General features: G+C 41.1%; 1 protein-coding gene across 2 annotated transcripts; it reads right to left on the bottom strand.

Annotated features, from left to right (window-relative positions):
• Nucleotides 1–1,008: 1,008 nt before the first annotated feature.
• On the bottom strand, nt 1,009–14,965 carry LOC120108285 (ABC transporter C family member 14-like). Of its 2 annotated transcripts, XM_039121873.1 has the most exons (14): nt 14,661–14,960; nt 13,943–14,043; nt 9,679–11,957; nt 7,740–8,060; nt 6,533–6,619; nt 5,411–6,040; nt 4,997–5,161; nt 4,556–4,850; nt 3,623–3,837; nt 3,074–3,379; nt 2,633–2,696; nt 1,821–2,060; nt 1,343–1,625; nt 1,009–1,240 (listed from the first exon to the last, which is right to left on the bottom strand). In XM_039121873.1, exons 3-13 carry the CDS (start codon nt 11,785–11,787, stop codon nt 1,525–1,527), a joined length of 4,533 nt encoding a protein of 1,510 aa, XP_038977801.1. In that variant the 5' UTR covers nt 11,788–11,957; nt 13,943–14,043; nt 14,661–14,960; the 3' UTR covers nt 1,009–1,240; nt 1,343–1,524. The 2 variants fall into 2 exon arrangements, with proteins under 2 accessions (XP_038977801.1, XP_038977802.1); XM_039121874.1 differs by lacking the exon at nt 13,943–14,043 and having other exon boundaries at nt 14,661–14,965.
• Nucleotides 14,966–21,146: the final 6,181 nt, after the last annotated feature.

The raw sequence follows: 21,146 nt of genomic DNA, 5'->3' as shown, positions 1-21,146 counted from the left end.
CTGTCGTTTACCAGCTAGCTTTACCGGAGGATGCAAAAGTTTATCCTGTATTACATGTCTCTCTCCTCAAACGGAAATTAGGAGATGGGCAAGTTCTCTACCAAGGCCCACCCCCCATTCAAGAATATGGTCACCCTATGCTGGAACCGACTACCATCAGAGACTACAGATGGGTGAAGAAGGGCGGAAGGATTATCAAAGAAGTGCTCGTACAATGGCATTCTCTGCCTAAGAGGACGCTATTTGGGAAGAGTATGACCAGCTGAAGAACCAATTTCCACAGGCAAACCTTGTGGACAAGGTTTTGGTCGAAGGAGAAAGGGATGATGGGAGCATCAGACCCCAGCAAGTTCGGAGGCTGAACTGGCGTTACTTGGTGGCAATCGACCACGTCTCCCACGGAGCTACCGACTCACCAGGGAAATAAACGAGGCCGGGAATGAAGAAACCGAGTGTCGTGGGAGTGGAGGAAACTCGACGACTCCGTCATGTATGGGTTCTCCAAAGCACAGACGTGGGAGTGGGGAGTGGGGCGTGATGAGCGATGGCTCGGATGTCATGTGGACGAGGGAAGAGAGGATGCGTGATGGGCACGTGGGGAGCGTGGGTTCGAGGAACTCCGGAGTGGACGTGAGACAAGGGCGTTGATGAGTGATGGCCCAAGGGGGGGTTCTGGGGAGATATGTGGAATTATTTTCTTTTCTTTCTTTAGTGTGAAGCATAGGTTACTCTCACCAGAAATAGAGTATTTCCTTGCATGGGTTTTCTCTCACCCGAAGAGAGGTCTTGAATAAAGTATTTCTATTCCACCGTTCTCTTCTCCTCCTTCACAGGCTGGGACCTATCACATTCATGGGTCTCAATTCTAATCTAACTGCTCTGGTCAGGACCCCTAATGAAAAGACTAAGAGTATGGCTACTTGCACACAACACTCTTGTTCGGCACAGAAGTCTAATAGGTAAGAAGTTGCAAAGATTTTCACATAAAAGCACCAAAGAGAAGAACCATTGATATAAAATCCTACATGATGCGTACCAAAATCTGAAAGTTTATCTGATGCAAGATGAGAAACAAAGAGAGAAAGTTGCTACAGGTGATGAAGAAATTTTATTTCGAGTCTGAGCTTGTTCGCTGCAAAATTTTCTGCTGCCTTACTCCCACTATACATAACATAAAGCAGTTACAAATACAATTCTTCAAATTTGATGCGTGTGATCGAGAACTTTAGCAGATGGTTTCCTGAATCAGAATTTAGCAGTCAATCACAGCTCAAATCTAGTAATGGAGATTGAAGAAATGCCATCCACTTCTGAAGTATCAAACAACCATGGTATAAGATACCTTCAATTGCTCCACACCCTTGTTCTTAAATATATATATATATATATATATATATATTCTTTATGATCCAGCATCATCAGCTACTGCCGTCAGTGCATTAGGATTCCGACACACCTCTGTTGTTCTTTTGACCGAGGCAGGTCCATATCTTCATTTTTCGCAGAATTCGGTACACTTGTGACCTATAAATCAGAAGAGCGGTTGGCATACTCTTGAACCAGAGCTCCGAAGAGGGATGGACGTTCGATCAAGTTGGCTGGTTTGTCAAATTCCTTTGCTAATCCTGGCATGGTGTAAAAAAAATCAATTATTATATTTGTAGTTCATGTTCACCGATCCACTCTTTTCCTTCAAGTATCGACGTCATAGATGAAATGAAGAAAATCATTTAACATTACATTAAATTAAAGTGAGATCCATAAACTATTATGACTCCTTGAGGGAACTTTCTTTATACCAAAGAAAAAAAGAACATTACCTGCATCTATAACCAAAACTCTGTCGCAGTCCATGACTGTGGGTATCCTGTGAGCAATGCTAATGATTGTACACGCAGCGAAGTCTTCTCGAATGATCTTTTGAATCATACCATCTGTTTGTGAATCCACTGAAGCAGTTGCCTCATCCATGAACAAGATACGACTGCGTTTCAACATAACCCGTCCCAAGCACAGAAGCTGCCTCTGTCCAACGCTCCAATTCTCTCCATTGTCAACCACTGATAATGTCAATGTAAGAATGCATGAGGTATGGAAGAGGGAATGCCATAAAGGATGGAGCAAGCCAGAGATGGTGAACATTCAAAGCTAACCAAATGAATGAGCCAATTTCTTCCACTTTTTCAAGTTTCTATTTTTTTCTTCTTAAAATACAAGATGGACTTAGTCTGCATCGCATCATAATGCTTCATATTCCATTAAACTATATTGCCCAGTGTTCAGTTTCATCAAGTTCAACACAGCCAATCAAGAATCGTATTTCCTGACATAAATATTTCTAATTTAATCTTTCTAACAGTGGTGGTACTGCTTAACTATATAAAAGTGGGAATTATGAGCTTTACAAGACATAAGACAGGTATTCAGCATTCTCAAATGACTGTAACTCCATCTAAATACAAAGTTTATTTAACAATTGAAGCAAATTTCTTCTCCTTTCTTTCCTTTTTTTTTGTTTTTTGAGAAAAAGGAAGCAACCTTCTAATATTAACAAGTAGAAGAAGACAATAGCAAAGGTGAAGAATATTTAATTTGTCAAACAATAAACCAACTAATAAGAGAGAGGGGATACCCAGTGAATCAAGCTTATCAGGCTTTGAAGCAACAGCATCTTTGAGTTGGCAACGCTCAAGGGCCTGTAAAGAGGCAAATTGGGAGGCAACTGTCATTTAAACTGTCAGCTAACCACTAGAAACCAAAAGCTTGAACTGTTAAGGAAGGGATCAACAATGAATATCAAGCCTTAGCGACCCCCTTCCCCTCCACATGTGGCCCGGACACACACATGAAGGCACGAACAAGTCAAGAATTACTCGAGACAAGTCTAGAATGACTCGACCGGGAAAAATTCAAGAGAAGAAAAGAAGAAAATACTCTTGGTTTTGATACTGTGTTAACCGATCGCTAGACCGTAAAAGCTTAAGCTGTTCGAGAAGGGGTCAGCAATGAAGATCAGGCCTTATCATAATCAAATAGCATGAATACAGTTGTTTGGATTTTATATAACTGATACCTGCCATATCTCATCATCTGAATACTTTCCAATTGGGTCAATGTTGCTCCGAATTGTTCCTTCAAATAGAACTGGTTCTTGAGGAATAATTCCAAAGCGCGACCTGAGATCATGAAGACCCAAAGTACAAATGTCTACTCCATCTATGATTATCTGGCCCTCAGAAGGCTCTACTATTCTGAAAAGAGCTTGTATCAATGTTGACTTGCCACTCCCAGTCCTTCCCACAATTCCTATCTTCTCTCCTCCATGAATCCTAATTGAAATCCCTTTAAGAACTAAAGGAGTGTTTGATCGATATCTAACCTGCACAAACAGAAGGCATAGCTCAATTTAACACCTAATAATAACAAGTGGGAGCAACGTTTCAAAGGAAAAGCTATCTTGGATCTAATATGCATCCTCATATGCATTGCTATCTGGGATTTTCCTCTAACAACACTAGAACTGGTATTGCACAAAAAAAAACATATTAACTTCAAAGTCCACCTGAAAGTTCATAAGATTTTTGGTTTTAACTGCATGAATAAAAGAAAGTTATTCAGTAACCTTTAAATCCTTGATGATGACATCTCCTCTGGTTGGCCAGTTTGGCAACACTAGACAGTCTTTGACCTCCCAAGCTGCCTCAGAAGGAATATTACAGAACTGTTTTATCCTTTCTACTGAAACCATCCTATTCTCTATAAAGCAACTAATCCATATGGCATAAAACACTACAGTGTTGAGAGAGAGACCATAGGAGAGAGATAGACCAACAAACTCTGCAACATAGAAACAAAGATTAGCTCCTGCAGATTTCATGGTAGTTCAAAACAATTATTCTTTAAAAAATGAATATATGAGGTGCATTGGGAGGGGAAACAGGATTTTCAGTTCATGACCTCAATAGAAAAAGCATTAACACATGACTTTTCTACTAATCAACATACCGATAAGAGTTGCATGGTAGTTTTTTGCAAGATATACTTGATTTTAATCCCATCTGACAGAATTGTCATGTCTCAAGAGAATGTCTTTATTTTAGATTGTTATGCTAAACTAAGATGAAAACAAACTCCTGCATCAAACCTTCTTACTTTCCCATGACTCTTTCTAGGTAGGGGAATTCAGGAGGATTGCTCCATAGTTGCATGAGTTTAAACAATGATACCTCATATCATCTTAATGGTATCTATTATGTTATATTAACATGAATTTTAGACATTCAGTGCCATACTGCAAAACCATAAAAGGGAAGACGATGCGTCTGAGGCCTTTAAGATTTCACTGGACTGCTGTTAGGTGCAGATGAAATGGAGGTCCTAAAGCTACCCAAAGAACCTAAAGTGGCATTCTCCCCAAAAGATATGTTCATCTAATGGCAATGTCAGCAGCTTATGATTAACACCGACAAACAGTAGGAACGCGCTTGCTAGATTTTAAAGGCCAAGAACATGAAAACGATCGATCCTAGCGATACCGATGACTTTGTGTTGATACCTGGTTTTATAAAATTGCTAGGCAGCATGACCATGAGCAAAGCAGAGATACAGAGGACAAAACTTCCTATCAGTTCCAGCCGGAATCCCAGCCACTCATTGGAACCATTGTTGTGAAAATCCATGCGTAAGCTTGAATTGACTCTATACAAATTTTCCTGGGAAAACCTTTCCACCTTTCTGAAGCTCCGGATTGTCGTGACACCCTGAATTGTCTCTGAGAAGTGATGGATAACTGGTGCTTTTGTGATCGAGTCAAGACGGGTTAGCTCCCGAGATGTTGCTAAATAATATCCCTGCAACCAAGACAGCAAAGAGAGAGAAAAACAATTAACTTCCAAACAACCTGCATATAAAAGCATGCCTTTGCTTTAAAATGGACCAGCATAATGGAAGATAAATTTTAATGGAGAAGACATGAATTCCAATGACTGAAATATACCCGGTACCAGATGTTCAGCCATCCCAGTGGCAATATGGCTATCAAAGTTGGCCAGGCAACCTGACATGTAATTATAATGATGCTGAACACTGTAATGTACATTGAAACAGTTAATCCTACAAAGAAAGGAAGAAAAAGATCGATGTTGGTCTGATCGGATGATGCCTGGAAAGAACAGGAAAAACAGTCAGAAAAATCCATATGAATAGCTAACAACCAGTGGAAATACACAAAATGACCTTTGATCTATAAGAAGCAGGCATCTATACACAAAAGAATTCAGGAAATGAGCAAGTAAAGCTATTGATCTTCTAAGATAGAGATGAGATGATGGAGACTCAGACACTAACCAACTGAAAGCATATACTAAACATGTGTAAAACAAAAGAAATATCAGAAGAAAGTGAGACCTACCCGGGTAAGAATTCTTCCAGAAGGGGTGGTGTCAAAGAAGGACATTGGAGCATGCAGGATACTGTTGAGAATCTGCTTGAAAAAGATCTGTGCAGTTTTGAGCCCCAAGTATGCTACGAGAAAAGACCTGGCTGCAACAAGGACAACTGAAGTTGCAGCTATAGTGGCATAAACTTGAATAAATAAGGATGGACGGAATGAAGCTGCATTCTCTTCAGACGTTTCATATGCCAACCAATAGTCACTTGCCATTAACGAAGCTTGCCACATAGAAGCAACTGCCAATACTGCCACTATTCCCCACCAACCCCAAGCCTCAGTCATGTATAACTTGTACACATTCCAGCTGACATGACCACTCTCCCTTTCCTCCTCCTCTATCAGTTTAGAAGTGCCCTTTTCTTTCTTTGGTGAGATCGCAGAACCGCTCTCTCCATTAGATTGCTCCTGATTTGTGGCAGGTTGTACTGATGGCTTTGGCTGATGCTCTATGTGTTCACCAGTAGAACCACTCTGTTCTACAAGTTCCATGGAACTGTCATGAGCAGCAACAAGTGCTGCAAAATCTGAGCCTGAATTTAGTAATTCACTGTATTTTCCAGATTGTACGATCGCCCCATCTCGCATGACCTATGTGGTTTTTTTCATTATTTAGAGAGGAAACAAAATCTAATGTTTAGCTAATTGCCAAAAAATTATCAATGTTGAGGAAGGACTAGCTAATTTAGCGAACGAAGAAATATGATAAATATGCCAAGTTTAAAAGGAGCATGCTTATGAAAAACAGACTGAAAATATAACATAGGAAAAAGATCTACCGACGGTCTGACACTTTTTTTTTTTTTTGATTACACAGCAATACTCTCATCATGTTGACAACTAGTAGATATAAGAAACCGAGCAAAGGAAAAGAAATACAGAAAAGATAGTGGCTGAAACTTCATCACTGGAAACAGATGAAGACAAACTTGTGGAAGTTCTAATGAAGATACTATTATTAACTAATCATTTTTCAAAAATTTCTACACAAATTCCGAAATTGTTCTCTTCAGCAGCTGAAACTATTTTCTCCACCTCAACTTTCACAATCAAGAATACTCGAGGAAGGGATACAGCACTTACTATTATGAGGTCGGCATTATGCAAGAAGTCTACTTGGTGTGTTACAAGCACAATAGTCTTCTCCTTGAGAGCACCTCTTACACATTCCTACAACGATAAGCTCAAAGTTATGATTCTACTTTAGAATATAAAGAGCGGTATTTATGACATATTATTGGGTTTTGCAGAAGAGATTTATATTAACAAGCAAGCATGCATTTCAATTCAATCATAAATTGACATCTTCTTTATAATGGTAAAGCTTGCATGCTGCACCACTGTCTTTAAGAAATAAAGAGTACTAGGAGTCAGTGCATGTTGGACTCCAAAGCCTCCCCAGGCCTCCTGAAACCTCCAAATCAAATGCCATGCATTATTGAAAAGAAAAAAGAAGAAGAAAAAAAAAAGAACCTGAAGCCCTTCATTTAAAACCAAGGAGAAACAGTAAGTATTGGATCGTATCTTTAGGTTTATTACCAGATTTTCTCGACAAAGGGATTCTTTTTGCACATGCTAGGCTCCGTTATTAATGATCAAAAAAGCAATTTGTTCAACAAATGCAGCAAAAGGAAAGGTAAGAGAATGGATACATAACAAATGAGACATAATAATCAAAAAATGAATGTGCAACAACTTAAGAGATCACCTAAAAAGCTAGCTAGAAGGTATTATTTGGATTTCTTGATCTAAATACTCAAGATCTAACTAGCGAATAACCGATGTGGGACTAAACATATGCCTGCATGAGTCCTCACATACTCTTTTCATTTAAGCTCTGACGTCCACAAGCACCACGAGTGGCCTGTAGTCAGCCCCAATGAATCTGTACTGCCGAGTCCCCTAGTCCATATAGTTTATGGGTAAGGCCCGCTCTGATACCATTTGAAGTAACTTAGGATCTCACCCAAAAAAACTAGCTGGAAGGTATTATTTGGATTCCTTGATTATGTATAAGTACCCAATATCTACCCAACGAATAATCGATGCGAGACTAAAAACACCCATACGGGGTCCTCATAGAATGAAAAATCCAATTTTGTGCAGCTACAAAAGGGACGGGTAGAACATCAACCTCAATTATCACTTTTGCACTTAGGGTTCACCATGTTTAACTAGTAAGGAGGGGAAATAAACATAATGTAGTTGTATGTAATTTGTCTTCCTACCAACATGGGCAACAATAAGTTAAATTGGCAAGTGTCAGAGACCAAAACCGAAAGAAAGTCACCTTGAAGATCTCTGAGCCTGTGTGAGCATCAACGGCACTGAAGACATCATCAAGGAGGTAGATATCGCAATCCTGATAAACAGCCCTGGCGAGCTGTATGCGTTGCTTTTGTCCGCCACTGAGATTGATCCCTCTCTCCCCAATCTCAGTCTGATCCCCAAACTCCATCATTTCTAAGTCCTTCTCCAAGCAGCAAACCCGGATGACTTCCTTGTATTTCTCCTGATTCATTGGCTGCCCAAACAAGATGTTCTCTTGAATGGTTCCATTTTGGATCCATGCCGTCTGTGATACGTAGGCTGTGCTCCCACAAACCTTGACCTGCCACCATAATATGCGAACGAGAATCAGAATGAAAGCCAGACACAGTATTTTAACTACATCTATGATACGATAGCAGTGGTTTTAGTGATGATGACAGTTAAATCGAGTCAAGATCCTTAGTTCCTTGTTCATTAACATTTGTTTAAATACTTAAAAAGAGAATGGTATAATTATCAATAATTCTTACAAAAATGGGAATGAATGTGCCTCGATGTAAAACTTGAAAAGAATAGGTGAAGCATACAAATGTTAACAAGTATCGAAATATTGCACAAACCATTTTCACCCGATTTAACGAAAGTCAAAAAGAAAATTTGTCTGCCCTTTTTTTAAATTCTATAGCAATCTAATATTTTTGTCTTTCAAGTCAAGCATGTTTATAAAGAGGCTAATAGGATTGTGGATTGTATGCTTTCGTATGTTACCGATCACTCTGAAAAAGTTCTATGGGTTGGAAAGAGGAAGTTGCTTAAAGTACTTTGAGATTTGTTGTTTTTTGATTTTTTTTGGATGTATTTATAGTAAAATATATAAATTATTTTTTGTAGCTAAAAAAAAAATTATGGGATGATGTCAAAACTGTACTGTGTGGCTTTGCTTCTAGATGGTAGCTAGAGACGAGTCTAGCCAGATGAAAACACCTTGTTTAGCTACTGTCACCATTTCCTTTTTGCCAGTTGTGTGCTGTCACTTATAAAAAGCATGCGAGCGTACAGTTAGCTATGCGAGGGTCAATTGAAACAGGATCTGATGAGTCTCATCAATCTCTTCTAAGTTCATGCCAACCCTAAACCTTTTTTTTTTTTTCTTTTCTCGCAAATGTGGCATGTGGGGAAAAAAAATCCTGGTTCCATGCACGATGAACAATACACCCCTCAATCCGCACGCATAATAATTTTTATGAGGGTGCCGAACCAGCTGTCCATACTGCTTTCTCTCTTCCTCGACATTGGCATGTGAAGACCAGAATCCCGCCTAGAGCTTCTATGCAATTTTTTTTTTTTTAATATCGGCTGCTCATATTAATCTCGTGTGAGCACTATCATTGAAGTCAAAAAAAAAAAAAAGAATAAGAAGGTGGAAAACAGATACAGAACGAGTCCAAAAAAAATTTTCAAAATGGTGGACGGTCTATGCGTCTGCATTTTCTGAATGAATCATTCGTTTTTTATTTATTTATTTTTTTTAGCTCTTGTTAGGTCGGTCAAAGTCTATGGCCGCACCGAAGAATAAAATCTTTTTTTTTAAGAAAAAGGAAAAATTAGGCTAAGAGAGCGAGAGATAGAGGGACGGGTCAGCCACGGCATGTGCGAAGGCGTGGCTACCTACGCTACGAGTTAACACGTGCTCCATCCCACGTGCCACGAACTCAACTCTTTAGTATTACTCGACGTGATTTGCCACAGAGTTGTTGATCCCGCGTTCGAGTAGGATTCTTTGGCTCACGTGTCAGGATTTCGTTTTTTAATTAAATGAAAGCGGGATATTGGGTTCAGGGCGTAACGGTCCGTTATCACGGTTTAATGACGTTGCGGCGGATCCTAACCACATGGACGTCTAAAATAAATGAACGGCCAGAGATGTATGAGCAGAAAAAGGGGAACATTGAACATACCTTGCCCGAGATCTTGTGCATCTCCCCGAGAATGCAGGAGAGGAAGGAGGACTTGCCGGATCCGACGGTCCCCACGACGGCCGCGAGCGCGCCGCGCCTGATCTTGATGTGGATCCCCTTGAGCACGGCGTCGCTCACCTCCGCCTCGTCGTCCCACGCGAACGCGCCATTCGTCACCTCGATCGCGGCGCCGCTCCCATCATCGTCGCAGCCGCCGCCGACGCGGTGGACCACGCCGTCCTCCAGCTCGCCGCTGGTCATGTACGCGTCGAGGCGATCCAGCGACACCGTCGCCTGTGACACCGAGATGAGCGCCTGCGGGAAGTTCCGCATCGGCTCCTGGAGGATCCTGAAGAAGGACGTGGCGGTGAACACCAAGCCGGAGTCCAGCGGCACGCCGACCGCCACACAGGTGGCGAAGACCAGCGCCCCGATCAGCACCGGCGCGCTCCACATCACGATGATGTTCCCGGAGATGGAGTACATGAACTTGGCCAGCCAGCCGTACTCCCCTTCCCGGAACTGCTTGATTCGTTCCTCGAAGTGGCGCTCCCAGGCCTGGAACTTGATGACGCGCATGTAGTTGAGCATCTCATTGGTGGCCTTCATGCGCTTGTCCCGCATGCCCATGAGGGAGAACTGGAACCGGTTGTTGCGGCGGGTGCCCAGGATGACGAAGAGCATGACGCCGGCGATGCCGACGACGGCGGAGGTGACGGAAGGGCCGAGGTAAATGTAGAGGAGGCCCAGGGCGGTGCCCACCTGGAGGGGCATCAGCCATATGTAGTGGATCTGGAGCATCATGTCGGCGAGCTGCTGGGCGTCGACGGCCATGTAGTTGACGATCATGCCGACTCCGTGGGACTGGCGGGCGGAGCACGAGAGGCGGAGACCCTTGTTGTAGAGGGCGGTGATGAGGGTGGAGCGGATTAGCATGCCGAGCTTGGTGGAGTGGAAGTTGTACTGGTGGGAGGCCAGGACCTCCACGAACTTGGCGGCCAGGAGGATGGCGCAGAGGTAGTAGCCCTCGGCGAGGGAGGACCGCCGGCCGGAGGTGTAGTCGACGAAGCGGTTGATGAGGGTGGGGCCGATGTACATGACGAAGAGCCTGAGGACGGCGAGGGAGGCCGTGAAGAGGAGGTGGGGCCAGAAGCAGCGGAGGAGGGTGGTCCGGACCGGGTGAGCCGACCGGACCGCCGGTTGGGGCCACTTGGACTGGAACCGCTCGTACATCCGCTCCGCCCGGTGGTCCGGTGCCAGGGACGGCACGTCGGCCAGGTTCAGCGTCGAACGGTAGCCCTTGGAGATCAGAGGGTTCATCCAGCTCCACGTAATGAGGGAGAGGATCGAGGCGGTCGCGTACAGGGTTACATTCGGTTCAGGGTGGTTCAGGTCGGACCGGGCCGGCGGTTCGTCGGCGGGGCGGAGGTGGTCGACGGAGACGCCGGTGGAGCCGGAGACGGCGAGTAAGAGGAGGGGGAGGGAGAGGGCGAGGGCGACGATGGAGAGGACATCGTCGGGGAAGATCGGGGCGGCGGAGACGAAGCGGAGGACGGCGGAGGCGGAGAGGAGGGCGGTGAGGAGCACGGCGGCGACCCAGAAGACGCGAAGGGTGGCCGGGTGGGCGGCGGCCTGGAAGCGCTTCTCGTGGCCGACGACGGCGGCGGCGGCGAGGTGGGAGAGGGATTGGAGGAGGAGGAAGGCGGCCTCGGCGAGCTGCCACTGGGATCGGGGGAGGCAGGTGAGGACGAGGACAAGGAGGACGGCGAAGGAGACGGCGAGGAAGGAGGAGATCGCGAGGGCGAGCTTGAATCGGAAGTCAGTCCGGAGAACGACCCGGGACCCGGACAGCAGAGGCTTCAGGGCATCGGAGTCCGGTTCCCCGCTGCGGCGGCGGTGGATGAGGCGGGAGAAGAGCTTGTGGAGGGCGAAGGCGAGGAGGAGGAGGAGGAAGACAGCGTCGACGGCGGATAAGAGGAGGCGCTGCGGGCACGGGGAGAGGAAAATGAAGCGGAGCCATTGGAGAAGAGACTCAGGTTGATGGATAGAGGAGTAGGGGTTGCACGTGAGAGAGGTGAACCAAGAAGGGGACGAAGGAGAAGCAGCCATGGGATTTGAAGCTTATTTCGTTATTTTTGTTGTTGGAAAATTACGAATGAAATAAATAGAGAATAATACATATATACACAGGGAAAGAGAGAGCTTTCTTTGCTTTCCCTTGCTGCTGCTTCTTTCTTGTGGCGTTCTCCTTGACTTCAATGATCTCTCTCCTTTAGCTCCTGACAGGGAGAAACAGATGGAAATCTCATAAAGGAGGTCTCATGTAAGTTGTTTTTGTGATGGAAAGAGGGTAGGTGCGTAGTTGTATGACAATAATTGCATGAAGTGTAGATACGTGGAACTTTAGATATCCTAAAGACGGAAGGAAGGGAGGGGAGGGGAGGGGAGGGAAAAAAGGAGGAGAGCTTTTTAGGTTTGTGGGGTTTGGGAGTCTTTCAGTCCATCTACTGTTATATCAAAGCAAGGCAGAGACGGTGGTATCCTTGCTGAGCAAAGAAGAGAGGGGGAGAGTGAGGGAGAAAAAGATGGAGAGAGGAACAAGTGGTTCATATGAAACAAACTTGATATACAAGTGCACCTCCGAGTTCAAGTAAGAGGGAATGGGGTGCACCAAGTATGGTTGTTCCTGGGTTTTGGTTTTTCAATGCTTGGGGCTACCAATTTTCTTAATATTTGGAAAGTGGAGATGGAAAATAATAATAATTAGTAAGAGCGAAGATTATGTCAAATTAGATATCTTAAAAGAAAAGTATAAGCGCACACATGCAAAGTTAGAGACAAACATATGTGACGGACGCATGATAGAATTTTGTGTTATTTAGGTGTTTGTCGTGCTCATAAGATGTGACGTGTAAAATTGATGTGAATATATAGCTGATAATGGGCTGGATTTGGTAAAACAAAATAAATTAAAAGTAGATTAGGCCTGAAATCTGACTGAAAATAAATATAATTTAGACATGAGATCTGGCCAGCCTATGATCGACTCTACTTATGAACCGTCTTTGATATAGACTACAATGCGATGGTTGGAAACAAATTCTGTGAGGTGTAGAATGGTGCGAAAAGAAATACTTATACCCACATTGGAAATAGTTGTTTATATTTCCATGTTAAGGAGGAGAGGAAAGCTTGGGGTAATTATGAAAGAATGCAGCCTTTGTATCAAAAAGGATATATTTATTTTTGAAAATATCAATTACATATAACATTTTACTAGTTTTTAAAAGGATTTAGGTTGCAATATAGATGACCAAATTCAGAAGTAAAGTGAGGTATGCACTGAGAGTTTAAAGATATGATAATAAATTTTCTAATAAATTATACTTCTTTCCTAATATAAACAAAAAATGATGAGATATAAGAGAATTGTTGGAAGCTGTTCACCACCGTAGCATTTATGTCTAAGTAGAGTTGATCATGAGCCAGGCCTTCAGCCTAAACTATATTTATTTTTAGTAGAGTTTCACTTCAAGCTTATTAAAAAATTGATATTTTTGTGTCCCAACCCAGCCCAGCCCATGATCAACTCTACCTCTAAGTTATCGTTGCTACAGATAGTGACCTACACATACTCTTAATTTATCATTTATTATTAAATTAAAATTATACTTAAGTTCTTTATGTAAATGAAATTATAGATAGAACAAAAGTGGAGTGTCCTTTTGCAGAATCTCGACCAATAATTGATCTATCTGGAGTATAATTATGTATAAAGTTTTATAAACAATATGCATTGACTGGTTTTTCTTCTCTCTGAATTGTCTCATATGTAGTAATGCGAGAGAGAAACTTTTACAAAAAAAATAGCATAAAAAGAAAAAACAAAAATTTATAAACAAAAGAGTTTGACTAAAAAAAAATCACTCAATATTAATGTTCTCACAAAATCAGTATGGCATAAATTTATACATACTTTAAAACATATTCTTATTATTTGTATGGGTAGTGATAGAATGGTTGTTGGATAAAACATAAAAAAAAAAATTCAGCAACTTCAGCGCTCAAGTGAATTTCTCATTCAAATTCCTAATAATGAATTGAATTATAATTACATTGTTTATGGAAATTTATAGGTTTATAATAACTTAGCAAGCAGCCTACCAACCACGAAGACAAAAAAAAAAAAAAACAAAACAATTTTAATTGTAGATGAGACACCTATCAGTTCCCACCGTAGCGAGGAGGTTCCCACCGTACGAACCTTCTAGATGCCCTCAGTCCAAGGTCGCAAACCAACCACCACATGACGACAACACCGGTCCAGGTCTCAATAACTGCACCCCCTCTTCCACCACTCTCCACCTACAATGGCGTGCTACCGTAAAAAACAAAAAGAAAAAAAAGAGTGGTCCTATCAGTAATTCCACCCCGCGCCCCCCCCCCCCCCCCCCCCCCCCGCGGCGTTAAAATCTCATCTTTTTAAGCTACTGCAAGAAATAAAAAAATATTTAAATTTTTTTATAAATATTTTTAAATATCAAATTTTGCATGGATACTTTCATATAAATATTTTTATAAAATACTCATTTTGCTATTTTATTTTTTATTTTTATTTTTTATATATAACTAAATCATTTAGCACCGTTAAAAAATTAATAATTTTAAATTAAAAAATTAAAATATTCTTAATGAATATATTAAAAAAATTGTAAAACAATCGCGATAAAATATAAAAAAATAATTTTAAAATTTTATTTTATTTTTAATTAAAATAAATATAGAAGAATATATTTGTGCGAAAATAATTTTTTATGAGTATATATTTTAAGGGGATGGTCATGCAAATCAAAATTTTTAAAAGAATATTCATGTAAAAAAAATCTCGTTTATTTAATTGCACTGGATAAATAAATAAATAGATAAATTTCACCATTTAAGAAAGAAAAAAAAAACGTTCTTTTTTAAGCGTGGCCAGTTACCTCGAAGGAAGAAGCGCGAGGCGACACAGAGATCGGATCGAGAAGCGAATTTGAATCGACTGCGAGCTCTCCGACGGCTCCAAGAGATTCTTCTCCGTCCTCTCGTCGGCGCCACCAAATCGAATTCTTCGGTTAATTCTTGGATGTTTCTTGGAGATTCGACCCCGCCCTTTTTCTCTTCTATCTCGTCCGCCGGATAGGAACGGAGCGTCGCCGGCGAAGAGAGGGCGATCGGCCGGCCGACGAGCAGCCGCCTCCGAAGAAAGAAGAAGAAGAAATGAAAGCGCGCGAGCGAGCGAGCGAGCGAGCGAAGGCTGCCCGCGGTTTATATAAACCGGGGGACTCCCGAGATCGGGTCACCTCCCAGTGAGGTAACTGTTTTGTGACCGGAGGCGTGAAAGCTGAGAAGACTTGGCTGAGGCGGTGACTTAGATAGAGACGATTGGCTTGAGGTCGCTTTCAAAATTAAATCTCTCGGGGATCTACCAATCGTTCGGCAGTGGTGGATGATTGGGTTTTAATGGCATTGGACTGCTTTAGTGATATCGCGGGCTGGATCTGAAACCACAAAATTATTAGATGGATCAAATCCATCCTAAATTTAGGACGAAATCATATTTTATTTTTAGTATTTTTTTTTTCTTGCAATGTGATCTAAGAATGATTTTATTCTTGATCTACCAAATAATTTCTTTATGCTGACTGCTAGCTTCTGAATCAATTTGAGGGAGTGGGAATGGATTTAATGGAGAGAAAGTAGGAATAAGTTTGTTTCCATCATTTCGGTTTACTAGCTTAATTTGATGGAATTTGTTCAAAGATAGCCTGGGTAATGCTATATCTGCTTGAAATGAGGAAAAAAATTGGAGTATTGTCGTAGATTTCACCAGCTGTTGTGGCAATTAAGGATTGGTGCAATACAAAGAAAATAGATGGTATAAAGTGGCTCTTGTGTATTAATTGTTGAGTAATTTAAATTAAAAAGATTGATGTGTAATGCTGTGTAGGGTGCCAATATGCTTATGGCATTTGGCCTTGAAGCCTTCTTTTTCTTGATTGCTAGTTTATTCTAGTTGAGTGGAGAATGGAGATTGAGGTATTCCATGCACGTAGAACAAAAAGAAAAGAAAAAAGAAAAAAATTGAAGTAACTTTGAATTGGAGTCGGACTCTTTTTAGCTATTTTAAGAAAAAATTATTAGCTATTTAGAGTCCATGCACAAAAAAAAAATCAGGAAACTTTCATGAATATTTTCCTTCATGTACATAAAAAAAATATTTAAGCAAAGAATTCAAAATAAATTTTGTAGGACTCTTCTTAATTATTTTAGGAAAAAAAATAAATTTAGATTATCTTATAAAAATATTAGCTATTTAAAGCCATGCATAAAAATATAAATTTATAGTTATTTCACAAAGTTTGAATCCCTATCTCTATCTTTAAACCTATTAAATGAATAGGAGGGAGATAACTCAACCCCTCTCCAAAATACAGAAAAATTAAAAGAAAAATTTCTGAAGAACCATGCATTGCATGGGATATCATTCTTGTTTACACCTAACTAACTGTGTTGCATTTCCCCTATTTAGTAGCAAAGTATTCTTCCTCTTCATCTATCGTGTTAGAGAATACCGATGAACATGCTAAAGGAAATGGCTCAACATTTTTCTTTCAACAAGGGCACAATTTTATGAGTTAATGTGCCCCACTTTCTCCAGCGAACATCGTAAAACTATAAGCCATATAAGAGAGGCCACTTAGTTTCACAATTTAGCCTTGCATGGCCTATTTATTTAACATGGCTTGAAAATCCCAATTCAAAATCCTCTGCAGTGCGTAAATTCTATCGTAGAGTGCTGTGCAGCATTCGATGGCCGCCGCCTATCTCTTAATAGAGATGTCACTGATCAAGTATTGTACATCATTCTGCGGTGCAATATGCGCATAACCGTAAATCCGGAAAACCCTGCATTAAATTACCACCGAATCTTTTAACATGCCGGGATATGATGCTGCTTCCTTGGCTGCAACAAGACAACCAGAACCAGACACGATCCGAGTATGCTGCCATTATTTGCTGAGATGGGGATGGTGCAGTTTTAAGCCTCAATTCACACCTAACTCGCTCTCTATTTTAAAGTCCTTCATTTATTATTTGTCAAATTGGCCCCAGTTGCCGCTGGGAATCAGCATCTGCTGTCTTCTAAATCTACGTAACAAATAAATCTATTACACCACTAATAAAGAAAACTCTTGATCAGTGGCCCGTGAAGCTTTGCTTGGGGACTTGTCCTTCTCTAAAGCATCCTAGCTTCTGTTTTTTTTGTTTTTATGAGAGACAAAGATTGAGGAACCTGCACATTCTGCTTAATAATATGAAAATATTAATTAGAGCCTAGTGCAATTAAATATAAACACGAGTTACCTTGCTAATTATATAATTAAGCCCCGGATTTAGTTTTGGTGTGGATTGGACCACCTAGCCGGTTGTGGTTGGGTTGAGATGAAATGGTTGGTCGAAAGGCTTTCAACGTAATGGCCATGGTCGTTGCAGGGTCCGCCGTCGTAATCGTGCTGTTGGGAGCGGCATTGGTTCCTCGCTCATAATTTCAATTTGCCACGTCCAGCCTCTTGGCTTATTGACGTGGTCAGATTCGTTCGTCACGTCGAACATGTTATGGTCCAAACATATATATATATATATATATATATATATATATATATAGAGAGAGAGAGAGAGAGAGAGAGAGAGAGAGAGAGTTTTTCATGAATATATTTTTAAAAATTTAAATTTACATGAATATCGTCTTAAAATTTATATTTATTTCTATATTTTCATAAAATATTATTTTTCACAAATGCCATGGTTCTTCTAATATCTTTAATAAAAATCATATTTATTTTAATTAAAAATAAAATAAAATTTTAAAATTGCTTTTTTGTCCTCCATTGCGATTGCATTATATTAAGAGAATTTTAGCCATTTTAATTTGAAATCGTTAATTTTTTAACGACGTTAGATGGCGTAGGTACATATGCAAAAATAAGGATAAAGAAGGGCAAAATAGCCAAATAAGTGTTTTACGAGGATATATATGCAAATATCAATTTTAGAAGGATATTCATACAAAAAAACCTACATATATATATATACATATACATATATACATACGTACATACATGCATATGTATGTACATACATGTATACATATATGTATATATTCCATATGATTTTGGGAAATGTTGGCCAGCCCCATTCGAGAAGTACAAACGAATCATATAGAGTTTGCTCCCGTGAAATCTAAGCAATGCCTCTTCCAAAACACACCACATATTAAATGTAGCAACATGAAAATAATGTATACAAGAACTCATATCATCTCTCTCTCTCTCGCACGCATGCACATTATTATATATACTTTTTGTTAGTTCATATTCCAATTTATCAAGTTGGCGAAGTTGTTGGGCGGTCATTATAAGAGACTTGGTTCGAAAATCTTGCCTTTGCTAAGTTTAGAAGGTGAACGATTTTTGGAAGAAGACAACTTAATTATGTCTATTATGTAAAGTAGGATTGAGTTCAGCAAACTCCATGTCTTAGGATGAAGCGTCGATTTTGTAATTTCCTTCCTTCAAAAGCTTCATCTGACTAGATGCATCTAAGAAAAAAACCCTAATGTATAATATTTTTGTTGGATGCTTATATATTTTCAACTTCAATTGCAGCCAAACCCTCTTTAATTTATAAGATGATCCCCAGCATAAGCTGAGGTCCACAAGTTTTGTGAGTGGTCTTGCATTTGTGCAGTCTCAAGAGGATAGTTTTTCCATGAAGATTTAGTTTGCGTAGAGTTCTAATAATAAATTCTATAATAAAAGTTCTAAAATAAAAACTATAGGATAAATTTCTGCAGCATCACCAATATGGAGAATTTTAATTTAATGAATCATAATATCTAAAATTTATAAAACATGATTTTAAAGTTCTCCAAAAGCATCATGATAATCAACATCTTAACTTATAAATTGTTAAATTGTATACAACACCGTGCATTAAATAACTTTGAAGTGCAATGACCTATGAATTGTGCAAGGATAGAATATGTTAAAAGTATCGTATCATTTTATTGGTTCGTTGGATTCCAAGAGATGAACATGGCTTTGAAATCGAATTAAATTGGCCAAAAAGAAGTTTCCAATCTGATTAGAGATTATTCAGAGTTTATCTTATCAGGTAGTTTCTATGATGGATGGAAACTAATTAGAGATAAACCTTAAAGATAAAGATCCGAGTCTCTAACCTAGCAGTATAAATAGCCTGTGGATCCATCACCTAAGGCACTCAAGTCCTGCATAGGTTGGAAGCTCTAGATCTCCTCCCCTCTCTCTCCCGTAGGTCTCTTCCTCCTCAGGTGCTTGGTCTTCCTCTTCTCGTGTGAGGTACTTAGTTGGTGTTTAATCAAAGTGCTTAATCAACGATGGCCGGAGGTTAGTAAAATAATTTACTTCATTTAATCTTCTGCTGTGCATAACAATCCTACATCCAAAAGCAAAAAATGATTGAGTGGTCGGTGCGGAGGCCAGAGCCACGTGGGAGGGAGTCTCCTATGCAAAGCGTGTGCTGAGCGTGAACCACATCGTTCTTGAGGAGGACTCAGCCATAATGATCGAGTGGATTCAGAAGCCGGATCGTGGGGCCGGTGAAATGCGGCTGATCTACGATATCTACAGTCTTTTGAGTGAGTGCGACTTCCATCAAGCTACTTATGCCTACAGAGAGGCAAACAGTGCGGCGGATTGGATGACATCCTTTGTAGCTTAGCATTCTTGAGATTTTATTTGGGACAACTATGTTTTGGTTTCATTTTTTCATATTTTTTTATTTTTTAAATTTTATGGGCTACACTTATATTCGTTATGTTACGTGTGAGATGCAGATATACAAAAAAAGAAAAAAAAAAGAAAAAAAAAGAAAAGAAAAATTCTTTGCTTGCTTGCCTCCCTGCCAATGCGCCGTGCAGAGGCCATGCGCGATTATTTGCCATATACGATGGAGCATTCCTTGCAGGGTAAAAATTAGCTTTTAACTTTGCAACCATATTACAAGGAGGTGCCCACTTTCCTGTTCCCTTGGCTCTTGTGCATGTGAGCTTAAAGATGTGGAGGGGGTAACTCCCTTTATCTTCCTATATTTTTATAAATTATGATTTATCAATGTACCAAAAAATTATAGTTTATTTTTATAGTATTTCACATGTAGGCAGTCAAAATAAATATATCTTTATTATTTTCCCACTATTTTTAAAAATTATATTTTATTTCACATCATCTGACCTCTATCAAAACATTGGCACTTAGTACGTGCACGTTGCCATATTATCAGCAGAATTTCTGCCTTCCATTGGTGGTCCTCTCTCTCTCTCTCTCTCCCCGCGCCCCCGCACATGTGGTGGCGACCGGCATTTGGTACGTGCATGTTGTCATATTATCAGCAGAATTTCTGCCTTCAATTGGTGGCCCCTCTCTCTCTCTCTCTCTCTCTCTCTCTCTCTCTCTCTCTCTCTTTCTGTCTCTCTACCTCCGCACGTGCGGATGGTGATAGTGTCATATAGAACTACACACAAATCTAAGATATATTCATGGTATGCTGAACCGGCCCATACTGATCGATTCAGCACGTATCTTACCAATTCAAATCATGATCGGTACTGTTCGGCCGTAAAAAAGATATACAGTCTATACCAACAGAATCTAGTCGAAGCCGAAAAGAAGAAGACAAGGAAAGAACGAGCGGAAAAGAGACGAAAAAAGAGAAGCCTTCGTTACCAGCGGAGCCCGCAGGGGGGCGGCGAAGCCCACGGGGGCACGGTGGAGACCGAGGCCGCGGCCGCATCTCCTATTTTGAAACTCTTCGTTGGCGGCGGAGCCCTCTCCTTTTTCCCTTCCTCCCTGCTCATTCTCTCTTTCACCTCGACTTCTCCGGCTCCAGCTATCGGTACGGGCCCGATCCTGAAACGGTACCAAGAATGATAAACCAGTCCAGTAGACCATCGGTACGCCTACAGGTACCGACCGGCCCATACTGACCGATTCAGCACGTATCTTACCGATTCAAATCCTGATCGGTACTGTTCAGTCCTAAAAAATGGTACGCAGTCTGTACCGAGAGAATCTAGTCGAAGCCGAAAAGAAGAAGAGAAGGAAAGAACGAACGGAAAAGAGAGGAAGAAGGAGAGGCCTTTGTTGCCAGCAGAGCCCGCAGGGGGGCGGCGGAGCCCACAGGGGCGTGGCGGAGACCGAGGCCGCGGCCGCATCTCCTATTTTGAAACTCTCCGTTGGCGGCAGAGGCCTCTCCTTTTCCCTTCCTCCCTGCTCACTCTCTCTTTCACCTCGACTTCTCCGGCTCCAACTATCGGTACGGGCCCGGTCCCGAAACGGTACCAAAAACGATAAACCGGTCCGATAGACCACCGGTACGCCTACCAG

This window comes from Phoenix dactylifera, unplaced genomic scaffold (genome assembly GCF_009389715.1).
Source record: "Phoenix dactylifera cultivar Barhee BC4 unplaced genomic scaffold, palm_55x_up_171113_PBpolish2nd_filt_p 001257F, whole genome shotgun sequence".
NCBI lineage: Eukaryota > Viridiplantae > Streptophyta > Magnoliopsida > Arecales > Arecaceae > Phoenix > Phoenix dactylifera.
This window is presented reverse-complemented; position numbering and strand designations above follow the sequence as displayed.

Excerpts from the sequence above, each read along its gene's own strand:
- LOC120108285 (XM_039121874.1), bottom strand. The coding sequence starts at position 11,787 with ATGGCTGCTTCTCCTTCGTCCCCTTCTTGGTTCACCTCTCTCACGTGC. Across the intron at positions 5,162-5,410 it reads CTGGAAGAATTCTTACCCGG|GCATCATCCGATCAGACCAA; the intron begins GTAGGTCTCACT and ends TGTTCTTTCCAG. Across the intron at positions 3,838-4,555 it reads TAGCAATTTTATAAAACCAG|AGTTTGTTGGTCTATCTCTC; the intron begins GTATCAACACAA and ends TCTATGTTGCAG.